We start from the raw sequence: 13,327 nt of genomic DNA, 5'->3' as shown, positions 1-13,327 counted from the left end.
TGGCCCCGCACAGGGGACTGTTGCTCCTGCCACCTGTAGGTGGGAGGACTGCTTTTCCAGGGGCCTGAAGTGCCCCATCCCTGTCTCAAAGCCCTGGCCTAGTGGAGGGTCTGGCTTCTGCATCCTAGACCCGTTTGTCCGCTTACTGGTAACAGAGCACGGTTATGAAAAGGACAGTCGCCGTGCTCAATAAATAGAGCTTTGTGTAATGAATAGAGCAGAAATCAAAATAAGACTTTCATTAAGTGGGATTTCAAAAGACTTGGCTTCCTGTTGTTTTCTTTGGAACGAGCCTGCAATCTAGATGCAAAGAGTAGGCCAGGTTATCCCCACAGTAACACTCGGACAGTTCCCGTGGTGCTCCCGTCACGTGTCCGTCCTCACTGTCGTCAGGGGTGGGACCAAGAGGCATTTTCTTGAAATCACCGCAGCAGCAGGAGGAGGGAACTGGGAGACCACACAGTGGCTCCTACAGCTCTGAGCCCGAAGGGCCACATTTCTGTGGCCAAGGTCGGGCATTGGAAGTAGCCCCCACAATTCCCAGCTGTCTCAGTCTTCACAAAGTGAGGGGTCTGGCATTTATCTTTGCTCCTTTATCCAAATTCGAAGACCACCTTTCTTAAAATGGTAGTTCATGGTTTTCAAAGTACTTTTTCCCTTACGCCTATCTCATCTAATCCATAAAAGCTCGTGAGCTGCAAATAAATTGCGATGTAAGTACTAAGTGTTGTCAACCCAGTGGCCACCCAGATACAGGACTACCTTTTCCCTGTTCTGGGTGCTTGGCCGAGTCATCTTACATCTTGATGAACGAAAGCTAGTGACGAGTTCTCTCTTTCGTTCTTTGTGTTTTGGTTCTACCCAAACAAGCAGTGGCTTGTGGATCTCCACAGCATTTTACCTAGAGGGAATGGGGATGGTCCTGGCTTTTACAGGTCTTAGAGAACTAAATCTTCACCTAAACATAAAAGTAAAAAAAAAAAAGCCCCATGTCCTAAGACTTGTCTTTTGAGTTTTTGAGTGACAGGACATTTTTGTTCCCTCGTGCTGATGTAGGTTATTACTGCAAATGCAGTGCCTTGTACGTTGGGACCTATTGTGAGGTGAGCGTCAACCCCTGCTCCTCCAACCCCTGCCTTTATGGCGGTACCTGCCTTGTGGACAATGGAGACTTCGTCTGCCAGTGCAGAGGGTTATACGCTGGAAAGAGGTAGGTGTATTCTTCTTTCTTAGCTTTTATAATTAATTCTGGTATCTAAAAATGTTTGAAAGGTGATCGTCTCCAAAAAACGTCTGCATGCCTTTGTTAACGTTTTCTGCCTGCCTTGCGGTATTCATCGGCGGCAGGAGGGTTCGGTTCACGCCTCCTCCTTGTTCCTCAGGTGCCAGCTTAGTCCGTACTGCAAGGACGAGCCCTGCAAAAACGGTGGGACCTGCTTCGACAGCTTGGACGGTGCCGTCTGTCAGTGCGACTCAGGTTTCAGGGGAGAAAGGTAACTGCCTTCTTTCATGACTTTATGTCCAGCTCTCCGTAATGTCACCTGGAGTGGCAGATGCCAATAAACCCTAGTAGTTTGGACACTGTTGCTTCAGAATTTGATCGTTCTCTTATTAGCCCCTGGTGTAAATTATCTCGTTGCTCTTAATAAAAAAAATAAAAACAAGTAAATGAATATAGTATAATTCTTGAAAAAACCTACTTCCATACTTTCAAGGCATGTACAAACAAATTATGTATGGCTTTTTGCAGGAAGTGAATGTGTGTGGGATGAGTAAGATTATTATGTTTTGTAAGCAGACACCTGTGGTCTGCTGTCTTTGAGGATGGCGATAATGACATTTTCTCATAATATGCTATAACTGCCACTTGGATAGCATCCGGAAACTTTTTCCAGCATCTAGAAGCCTTTTCCAGCTCTCTCATTATTTTTCGTAATCCTTACCATAATCCTAAGAGGTGATCATTGTTTTCCAGGGAAGAAAAATGAGGCACTGAGGTGCCTGTTGTAGACCTGGAAGGAGGTAGATTTTGTTTCAGATGCCATTTCTCCTTAGGCCTCTTATCAGTTCAGTTTTAGCAAATGACTCAATGGATGTTCTTCGAAAGTGCCCGTTTAGATGAGCCTTGACCATCAGGCCTTAAGTGTGACCTGCTTGTAGGTATTCCCACGGGGGTTTGCTCTCATGGAGGTTGTAGTCTTGAATTTTGCTGCTGGTCACATCGTCTTAGTTCATATGTTAACTTTCCCAATTCTAACCCATTAATACTTAATATCATGGACAAATATGTCTCAGTAGTCAAAATCCTAATGCCAGGTCGGTGTGGGGGTAGTAAGTAGAAGCATTTTATTAAAGGAGGAAGGGTTTGAGAAGCATCAGGGAAATACGCACAGGTGCAAATGGGAACCATTCCGTAAGGGTGAGGAGCTGTGGGGTGTTCAACAGGGAAAAACACAAATGGGAAACCGAGTTTTCTAGCTTTTCACGTGTGTGATGGAACTCTCATAATCCCCTATGGGAGGGTTTTTCTTAGAAATTTAATCTAAGCCTATTAGAACGGTTTACACTACAGCCTACCATGTATCAAAATGCACATTATAAATGTCTGGATCAGAATAGAAACAGCCAATCAATGCGTTTGATTTAGTCACCTGTTGAGTCCTAGCAACATGGCAGTTAAATATTGGCTTGACCTCGTGGTTTTCTCCCAAATGCACCAAGTATGACACAAATGATTAATTACTCCCCGGGAAGTTTCTGGTTGTAGTTATCCTTGCGGGATAGTGTATTTTTGGTCGTTATCTGTTTGATTTTATTTATGTTATTAAGAAGGGATCAGATTAGTCTTTGGTCTCTAAGAGTTCTAGGCCTGCCACGGTCTGACTCACAGGCGAAGGTCACTCCTCATCCTTGGCTCTCTCGGCAGGTGTCAGAGCGACATTGACGAGTGTGCGGGGAGCCCGTGCCGGAACGGGGCGCTCTGCGAGAACACGCACGGCTCCTACCACTGCAACTGCAGCCGCGAGTTCCGCGGGAGGCACTGCGAGGACGCGGCTCCCAACCAGTACGTGTCCACCCCCTGGAACATCGGGCTGGCCGAAGGCATAGGCATCCTCGTCTTCGTCATCGGCATTTTCTTCCTGGTGCTGGTGTTTGTCCTCTGCCGCAAGATGGTCCGCAGCAAGAAGAAGAAGAAGCACCAGCCGGAACCCGAAGACAAACACTTGGGACCGACCACGGCGTTCATGCCAAGGCCGTATTTCGATGCAAAACTAAATAAAAACATTTACTCAGACACACCCCCCCAGGTGCCCGTCCGCCCCATCTCCTACACGCCAAGCATTCCCAGCGACTCCAGGAACAATCTGGACCGAAACTCCTTCGAAGGCTCTGCCATCCCGGAGCACCCCGAATTCAGCACCTTTAACCCTGAGTCTGTGCACGGACACCGGAAGGCAGTGGCCGTCTGCAGCGTCGCCCCAAACCTGCCGCCCCCACCCCCGTCCAACTCTCCTTCGGACAGCGACTCCATCCAGAAGCCCAGCTGGGACTTCGACTATGACGGTAGGAACCTCGCTCCCCTCTCAGGGAGGTGTCGCCGAGATGAACCGTGAGATTGCCAGTCCCTCCCAGAGCCTCGGTGCTTCCAGCCCAAATGTGGAGTCCTTGTCACTGCAGACGGGCTCTGGAGACCTTGGAAAGATTGGACCATCTTTTCCGGGTGCCTTCGGGCCTGGCTGAGCATTGTAGCTGTGACCGTATTTTAATTCAGGAATGGAATCTGGTCATGTTCCAGTTAGTCTGGAAAGATGTCATTTCTGTAATTGATATGGGTCCTCAACTATAATTTGGGAGGGTGGGGGTGGGGCTTAAAAAATCGGGAGGGTATTTGGTAGGATTTTTTAAAAACAGGACCAGAAAAAGTGACAATACAGGGTGGGCAAAAGTAGGTATACAGTTCGTAAGGAAAAAGAATTGCAGGTTATGATTACTACAATAGCTTTATTAACTCAAAAGAGTGTCATTCACAACTGTAAACCTGCTTTTGCTCATCTTTGTATTTATTTTCATGGCCTAACATGTATGATGCTTTCATAATAGCTCTATGGCCCTGGCCTGGGTGGCTCAGTTGGTGGGAGTGTCATCCTGTACACCAAGCGTGTCCAACTCAAAGGCTAACACGGGCCAAATAAACAAGGTTTCAGTTTACGTGGGCCGCAAAAAAACCAAAGCTTCAATTTTCATAGAAGCGTAGGTTTATTTTGATAGAGACATACTGAATACAGAATGCTGAAATAAATGAGTCATCGTTAGCATAAAATAATAGAACACTTTAATAACAATTAATAATTTTCTTGAACATTAACTTACCAGACACTGAATAACTGCACAAATTAATAAGCATAACGCAAATTAACCTATTTTTCTTGTTCTCCAAAAGCGAAATATTTACCGTTGCACACACCCAACAAGTCAGTCCAAGACTAATGACATGGCAGTCAGCTGCTAAAATATTTGCTGCTGGTATTAGTGGAGAGAAATGGTGCGCCTGCACGTAAGGCACATAAGGGAAATGAATGCAACATGATTATAATCATGAGTCATTAGCGAACGTTGTAGTTCGTTATTAATAATTATGTTAAAGGATATTGTAAAAATTTAAGTTATGAAATTTTTATTAAAATGTTTCTTACATGCCATTATATTGGCTGGGCCGCAAAAATATTCGTTGTGGGCCGCAAGTTTGACATGCTTGCTGTACACCAAGATTCCCAGCCAGGACGCATCCCCAAATTGTGGATTCAGTCCCTGGTTAGGGCATGTATGGGAGGCATCTGATTGATGTTTCTCACATTGATGTTTCTTTCTCTCTCTCTCTCTCTCTCTCTCTCTCTCTCTCTCTCTCTCTCTCTCTCCCCCCCCCCCCCTCTCTCTCCCCTCACCCCTTCCTCTCTTTCTCAAATCAATAAAAATGTATCTCTAGGTGAGGATTAAAAAAATGTAGAAAGTTGTATGTACCATTTTAAAACAAAATTTTAGTTCCCCAGGTTGTCTAATGATATCCAGCGGCAGGTTCATTTCTATTCTGTGCATCTGCAAGGAGTGCTATAGGGTTTTTTTGTGGGGTTTTCTGTGTTTTTTTGTTTGTTTTTCAAATGTTTATTTCAAGTGTTCTTTGACTGAATAAACCCCAGACCGTCTTGGTAATGCTTGCTCTGTGTCAGGCTATAGCCGAGACCAAAACACAGGCCGAGCCCTCATGGAGCCTCCTGTCTGTCGTTTCTTCCTTGTAGCTAAAGTGGTGGATCTTGACCCCTGCCTCTCCAAGAAACCTCTGGAGGAAAAGCCGTCCCTCCCGTACAGTGCCCGGGAGAGCCTGTCTGAAGTGCAGTCCCTCAGCTCCTTCCAGTCGGAGTCCTGTGATGACAACGGTGAGTCAGCAGCCCTGGAGCCGCTGCTCGCTTGCGTGTTCCTCGCGCTGATTGCGTGGTGTGATGTGATCAGCGCGATGCACCCAGGGCCCTTGTTAGATCTCAGAGTGTGTCCATGTTTCACTGTGGGCCACTGTTCATGCCCAGTATATACATGCATGAGCATCTGCTGGGGAAGATATTAAAAATGTTGGTAGCGGATTGGTGTTTGAACTGTGGCAACTTCCCAGTAATAGGGCAGAAAGTAGAATGAATGGAAAGATACTGTTTATCTTGGTGGCCAACCTTGTATTGACTTTTTTCCACACCAGAAAATGTTAGAAGTTCTGTGGATTTTTTCAAAGCCCTAAGAGCAACTTCCTTGAGCATCACTCCCTCCCTCCTTCACCCCTCCCCTCTCCCACGCCCGTAAGAGGAGATGGGGCGGTCTGCAGTGTGACCTTCGGTAGCACCTTCGGTATTACAAGGTTTTATTTGTTTCTTCCTCACCCCTTGCGGCCCCAGCTCCCATGTGGATCAGAGCGTACTGACTGAGAGCACAGTGTAAGAGATTGCTAGTAAGTTTGCTTACCTTTCTAATGAAGACAGTTTGACAGCGGGTTCTGTGATGCCAGTCACGTGTGTCTGGTTTCCATAGGGTAAATTGCATGGAGAACCAGCTTCGCCGTAATAACACACATACCAGTAGAGAAAATTGTCAGTATTCACTAAACACAATAAAGTGAGTTTTTAGTGGAAATTTTCAAATCCCAGAATTAGTAAAGTTTACTGTAATTTTTTTTTTTTTGGCATAAAAATGTAATGTGTTTAAACATTTCAAATATTTTATTGGTGGAAAGAAGTAACCCACTAATAATTATTTGTTACTAAATCTGGAGTAATAGATTGCAAACTAAACTTTTCCAAACTAAAGATGACCCTAAGTATGTTCCATTCTTTTCTGACTTCAAGCATGCTGTATATGATATGAAAGTGTGCCTGTGTTTATTATTGTGATGCGGTATATGAGCATAGCTTTGCTGATTATGCCAATCACAACAAATTAGGATTATTTTTTCATTACACTTAATTCTAAAATGTTACAGTTGTCAGTTTATGTAATAATTTATATTTTGATCCCTAAATGCTTTTTATAAACACATTTCAGAATTTTCTTTTTTTTTTTCTCTAATTATTTTTCTTAAAACATTCTTTTTTAAAAACACTCCTAAATACTTTAAATAAATTATGGTCATATTAGTTATAAAAATTAATTTTAGATAATGTAATGTGAGGGGGGAAAAAGAAATATGTCCAGGAGTTTATATTTCAATCTTCATCATCATTATCAATTGTGAAGTTAGGTCTGTATTAAGAGTCTGTACTTAAATTATAGTTTTAGTTTTCTAAGGCTGTTGTAACAGATTACCATAAACATAGTGGCTGAAAACAAGATAAATGTATCTTATGGTTCTGAGGTTTGGAAGTCTAACATTAGTCTCCGTAGGCTAAACCAGCGGTCGCCAACCCGTGGTCTGTGAGGTCCGAAAGGTTGGCGACCACCAGTTTAAGGAAACCTTCGGAGCAGTGGTCGCCAGCCGGTTGTCCGAGGACCACTGGAGGTCCGAAAGGTTGGCGACCGCTGCACTAAACGGTGGCAGCAGGGCTGTTTTCATTTCTAGTTTCTAGAGGCTGCCTGCCTGGCTTTCTCCCTTTGCCTTCCGTCTCGATGGCCATTCTTCTGTGGTCACTGCCCCCTCCAAGCACAGCTGGGAAAGGCTCTCCCCTTTAAGGACCCTTGTGCTTACATTGGGCTCACCCAGATAATTCAGGAAAATCTCCCCACCGCCAGCTCTCTAACATGATCGAATCAGCAAAGTCTCTCTCGCCTGGGATGGCAACAGTTAGGGTTCCCAGGGTCAGGGTGCGGACATCTCTGAGAGCATCCTTCTCCCTATGCATGCTCCCTCCCTTATCTTTGCGTAAACACTTTAAAACAATTGGATACACAGATGACAAGGAAGTTACACAGGAAACAGCCAGGCAGGCCGTCTGCATTTTTCTGCTGGGAGTACACAGACCAGAGACAAAGCACCCCCCTCCCCTTTTTGGTATTTGTATTGCATATTTTACCTTATTATGTAGCTCTTTAAATTTCTTTTTCCTGGAACAATGTGTGAGTTCATTACATGGACTCAGAAAATTGTCTAAATTGTCTTAGCAAGTATTTTACTCGTTGAATGTGAAGTCTTTTGCCCGGGAGATGTTAAAATAAGGACTGTTTTATCATGATTAGATCCATAATTGTAATTGTGAAAAAATTGACCGCTACATTTTTTCCCTAAATTACAATATGACATGGTTATTACTCTATTTCTCTGATTAATAATAACAAATATATAGCTCGATTAGAAAAATCTCTGAGATACAGAACTAACAGGAAGAGTGCAGGAGTCATGCATCACATTAACATTGTGTTAAAGTGTTCGCTTCACATTTTTAAATTTCGAGGTAGAAATTATGTAAAGAAATCCTGTTTAACGCACTGTATTCTCATGAGCTGAAGATTTCCCTAACTTTTCCTCCCTTTGTCCCTTTTTACAAGCTTCCGTAGTGACTGTAATACACCTTGTCAGCACCGCAGCTGGCACGGTGACGAACGAAGGTACAGCCGTCATGCGTGTGCTCGCGTTTGTGTTACAGTGACTGTCGCTAGTGTCGTGTGCTTCGGCCTCTCACAGGCTTAGAAATAGCCATTTGTGGTTCTGAGGAGGCTGCGGACTTTTATTTTGTGCAGGTGTACATATTCACAATCCAGATCCGTGGCAGAAATATGTTTATGTTGTGCGTTTCCATTTCCTTTTGTCACTCATAATGAACTTCCACAACATCAGAAGTAACTCAGGGGATCCTGACAATGTTGCCTTTATATGGCAAGAAGCTTAGAAATAATTCTATCTAAATAGATTTTTAATATAAAAAAGTTATATTCATATGAATAAGAATAACACACCGCGTTTACAGTTTCCTATAGCTGGCTCTTCACTTTCGGATTTTCCCCGTATATGAGCCAGGGAAATGGTTGAACATGGCAGAAGGTCGATTTTCATATATTTGTCCAAAATTTTCATAAGAAAGGGCACTGACCACCTCCCTGAAAATTGTAAGTTAAATTAGCCCTTTCTTAGTGTACTGAAGATTGAGTAATCATGCAAATTGCACTCTAGTTTTTAGTTTTTAGATGATAAATTGGATCGCCTGGAGGGCTTGTTAAAAGCCAGCTGAGTGGCTGGGTCCCAGCACCAAAGTTTCTGATTGAATGGGTCTAGGTTGGCCCTGAGAATTTGCGTTTCTAACAAGTTCCCCGTTAATTCTGATGTTACTGGTCTGGGGGTCATACTTTGAGAACCAGGGGCATAGACCACCCAGAGCACACAAAGCTTAGAGACCTGAACTGCTGGGACACGTATGATGTCAGGATTGAGGGAGAGGAAGGATGGTGGTGTGCTGCATTTGATGCGGGGCGCCGGGGGGCGGGGGGGGGGGGGGAGTGAGGCGAGAGGTCTCAGTGTTGCCCGTCCCAGTTACTGATGAGGCGGATGCTTATTTTCCTGAGAAGTACCGTGCTTTCGTTTGGTAAACCAGCAAGTAATCTGTATTTTGCCCTAGTGAATTTTAGTTTTAACATGATAGGATTCTAATGTTTTTAATATTGATAGCGTTTAAAGAAACAGAATGGAAACAGTTATTTCACTGCAACCTCCTTTGTAAAATAATTTGGGGGGGGGCGCATATTGATTTTAAAATTGAAAACTAGCTTACATTTTAAGAATTATCGAGTGCCCATTTATTAACAAAGGCTGTCAATCCTCTTTTTAAAATGCAATGATTGCATTTTTACTAGACTTTTGAAAATATTCTATAGATGCATGTTAACTAAATGGTGGCTTATTCATTTTTTAGAGGCACCAGTTTTCTTCAGTTCTTGATTTAAATGCCTGGAAGAGAACCATCAATCAAATCTTATTTGTTCCAAATTACTTTATTACATGGGTTTTTAAGAACATTGTGGAAGGCATAGAAAGCATTTAGAAAATCACTAAGGTAACCACACTTCTCCCATGATTACAACTTTCGCAATAACAAGACTCAAGATGATAGCTGCCAGTGAGAGCTTGACCTGCCTTATCTTACTTAATCCTCGTAATAACTCTAAGGGATTTCCACCCCCGTTTCAAAGACGAGAGCCTGGAGCTTAGCCTGGCCAGCACCTGCCCTGGGCCTGGGATTTGCATCTGCCTTCTCTCACGCCTGCTGGGGTTCTGGGTATAAATGAGTGTGCAAAGCGTGAGCGTAACTACAATGTGGGTGCGGTGAGCAGTAAGTGTAGCTAATGGTCCTCCAGGGAAAAGTGAACAATGTAAATATCAAATCATACTCGAAGGGGAGGTGGGGTGGAGAGATTTACTTTTAATTACTTGTAAGTATCTAAGTTCCTTCTTGAATATCTCTGACCTTCATAAACATTTGAAGGCTATACTGTTTTTATTAAGTATGTCTTATGTAGCTTTAGATGTATTGGGGTTATCACCTAAGTAACCTGATGCTACCTGGTATTAGACAAAGCGATTTCATCATGTTTCTCAGTACCACGAAGCTGTAATTTCAGTTTTTAAATCAATTGACATTTTATTACAGACTATATACTTTATTTTAACTCTTCCTAACAAAATCGTGTGCTTTCAGGTTTAGATTGCCGAAACCAGGAAAAGAAAGTAAAATAATGTTTGAGCTTTCCGGCAAAGTCGCCAGGTCATCATCATCGGTCATCTTTTTTTGCTCCATTCTCATGTCCTGTTATATTCGTGCTACATAAATGTCTCAGCCATTTGGAATTTTCATAGCGAGTGGCTGACAGGCAGGGTCCATGGCTGACCGGGCCGTTACGAACAGTTTGCGTTGTATCGTGTACTTGTCTTGATTGCCTTTTTCAGCCGTCTTTCGGTTTTAATTATGAATGTTTTCTTTTCTCTCTACTCTGCCACCAAAAGAGTCTTTGGCTGCTCCTGACCTGGGCAAATCAAGAGGTGACTTATGCATGCCAGTTGTTGATTGATACGCACTAAAAATTGGCAAAGATCGGGCCCCAGTGCTGACTTGCTTCCCTCGTTCGCTCGGTGGATGCGCAGTAACCAAGTCCCTCCTTATTTGCGCCCTGCATTCTAAACGCCCTCCGCTCGCCTTTCCCTCTCAGCCACAGGATTGCACAATCCTAAGGGAGAAAAAAACTACCCGCACATTGGGAGGGTTTAAAAAAAAAAAAACTATTATACTTTTATGTTCTCTAAAGTGATCTGTAGACTTTTAACAAATAACAAATCAATGTGGTCTATCAAAAATGTATTACGTTTCAGCGTTTGCATTGTGCTTGATTTGGAAGCATGCTTTGATACACACCTGTATTAATATACTTCATTGTGTTTTTTAGGGCTAATGAAAAATAGTATAACTTTTTATATTAAACTTACTACATTATCATTATTATATAGGAAATTTTTAAGATGTTAGCATGTTAAAGATTACTTTTACTATTTTAAAGAGTTGCATTAAAGAGTATTTTTCAATGACAAGTAGTTAGTGCAGATCAGGTGACATTTGATACTTGACATGGAAACCTCTTTGAAAGGACAAAACTTCCTCCCTGTGTCCTGAGCTGAGCGAACCCCCCTCTTCACATGGAGCCAGACGGGCAGCTGAAGGACGGGGGGGTCCTTGGGGGAAGGTGCATGTCTTAGATGCTAGCACACGGCTTCTGTGCAAACTCTGTTTCCTGGAGTGGAAGGCACTTGCCTAAAATGAAGCCCACATTTTAGGAAGTGAGCCCGGTTCTGAGAGGCTCTCAGAACTGGGCTGGGGTTGGGGGGTGTCTTCAGAGCAAAGCCGGGGTCTCCAGAGGATGCGCCTGCCTGCGCGTGCGTGAGGCGTGGCGCCTCTGCTGCGGGACGCTCTGAGCACTTTCCCCGCGGCCCGGGCTCGGAAAAGCACGCTGACACCTGCCGTTTTGTCTCCCGCCCAGGCTACCACTGGGACACATCGGACTGGATGCCCCCCGTCCCGCTGCCGGACATCCAGGAATTCCCCAATTACGAGGTGATCGACGAGCAGACGCCCCTGTACGCGGCAGATCCCAATTCCATCGACACAGACTATTACCCCGGAGGCTACGACATCGAGAGCGACTTCCCGCCCCCGCCCGAGGACTTCCCCGCGCCCGACGAGCTGCCCCCGCTGCCGCCCGAGTTCAGCGACCAGTTCGAGTCCATACACCCTCCTCGGGACATGCCCGCCACGGGCAGCGCGGGCGCTTCCTCCCGAAACCGGCAGCGGTTCCACTTGAACCAGTACCTGCCCCATTTCTACCCCGTCGACCTGTCGGAACCTCAGAAAGCCGGCGCTGGCGAGAGCCTCCCGTGCCGGGAGCCCTACGCCCCGTACCCGCCCGGGTACCCCCGGAACTGCGACGCGCCCCCCGCCGAGCACGTGCCCCTGGCCGTGTACGCCTCCACGGCCTCCTGCTCCGACGTGTCCGCGTGCTGCGAAGTGGAGTCCGAGGTCCTGATGAGTGACTATGAGAGCGGCGACGACGGCCACTTCGAAGAGGTGACGATCCCTCCGCTCGAGGCGCAGCAGCAGCACACGCAGGTCTGACACCCCGACTCCCCCCGAAGTGCCTGGACTTGAGGGAACCTCGAGGTTCTATGAATGGCCCGCAGTGTTCTCTGCAGCGGCGGGTGCGCGCTGGCTGCGGGGGGCTGCGGTGGGCGCGGCTGCACCGCACCCGCCTCCCCGGGTTAGCCATTTCCAGTGTCCTCACCTACTGTACCGCGCGCAGGTGTCGTCGGCTGTGCCACGTCCCAGCAGTTGCTTTGTATTTGCGTTTTGTCTGTGTTAACGATAATGAAACGGAAACCTGTCCTGCCATCTTGTTAGCATGATTCATGTATTTATATAGATTTGATTATTTTAAATTTCCTGTCTCCCTTACTCCCCCCACCCCTTTTTTTTGTAAATGTTATGTACAGATTTAATTTTTCATAGTTTTAACTCGATTTTTTTTCCCAAGACATTTTGTGGGGTTGGTTTGTGTTGTTTTTACCCGATTTGGGTGGTGTTAGTGTCATTGCCTAGCACCCTGATCGTTTCCTATAACCAGGGTTTCACGCTATGTCCTTTTTCACGGAAGTTTGACATTTCATTCATACATTTCAGTGTAGTCATGCATTTCTAGGTGTACATAGGATGAGGAAAAGGTCTGATCCATGCCATGTCTTAAATGGGTTGCTGTATTTTAGAATTATCAAACATTTTTCATTATTGGAAAGTGTAAGGGGACCTTCTGCATACCTGTTTAGAACCAAAACCATCATGACACAGTTTTTATAGTGTCTGTATATTTGTGATGCAACGGTCTTGTAAAGGTTTTTACTGAAAACTACCATTAGCCAGTCTTTCTTACTGACAATAAATTATTAATAAAATATTTTAGCTTTACTGCCTGTTTTTCTTTCACATTTATACTCCTGGTCAGGATTTAGTTAATGAGTTGAGAAGGATGGATGGATGGGTGGATGAATGGAAGAATGGATGTAGAAATAGCTTTGTGTGGCTTAAAAGTGAAGTCTCTTTCCAGTTGCCAAAACCGGGCGATATTTACAGATGTAACCACTAGGTGGCAGTATATGGCTACGTGATACTGCTCAGAATTCTGGGTATAAAGGTAAACAGCACTCTTACAAATATTTTCTAACTAAAACCTTAAGAAAGTTTTCCTTTACATATTTTTATCTTATTACTATTTATTGGCCATAATTTAAATGCTTTTATGGTTTTTGCCTATGACTTATATAAAAAGCAAA

General features: G+C 44.5%; 1 protein-coding gene across 4 annotated transcripts in view; it reads left to right on the top strand.

Moving 5' to 3' along the window:
* Positions 1 to 12,962, top strand: part of FAT1 (FAT atypical cadherin 1) — a 116,592-nt gene extending 103,630 nt beyond the window's left edge. For 2 of the 4 annotated variants that reach the window (XM_036301200.1, XM_036301202.1), the window contains exons 23-28: positions 1,057 to 1,210; positions 1,383 to 1,493; positions 2,927 to 3,564; positions 5,295 to 5,432; positions 10,463 to 10,498; positions 11,488 to 12,962. In XM_036301200.1, coding sequence (XP_036157093.1) covers positions 1,057 to 1,210; positions 1,383 to 1,493; positions 2,927 to 3,564; positions 5,295 to 5,432; positions 10,463 to 10,498; positions 11,488 to 12,119 — 1,709 coding nt within the window. In that variant the 3' untranslated portion in view covers positions 12,120 to 12,962. Of the gene's footprint in view, positions 1 to 1,056; positions 1,211 to 1,382; positions 1,494 to 2,926; positions 3,565 to 5,294; positions 5,433 to 8,016; positions 8,077 to 10,462; positions 10,499 to 11,487 lie in introns of all 4 variants that reach the window. The other 2 variants (XM_036301205.1, XM_036301201.1) reach the window with 2 other exon arrangements.
* The last annotated feature ends 365 nt before the right edge of the window (positions 12,963 to 13,327 follow it).

Source organism: Myotis myotis, unplaced genomic scaffold (assembly GCF_014108235.1).
Source record: "Myotis myotis isolate mMyoMyo1 unplaced genomic scaffold, mMyoMyo1.p scaffold_m19_p_3, whole genome shotgun sequence".
NCBI lineage: Eukaryota > Metazoa > Chordata > Mammalia > Chiroptera > Vespertilionidae > Myotis > Myotis myotis.
The sequence above is the reverse complement of the archived record's forward strand: the minus strand, read 5'-3'. Positions and strand labels throughout refer to the sequence as shown.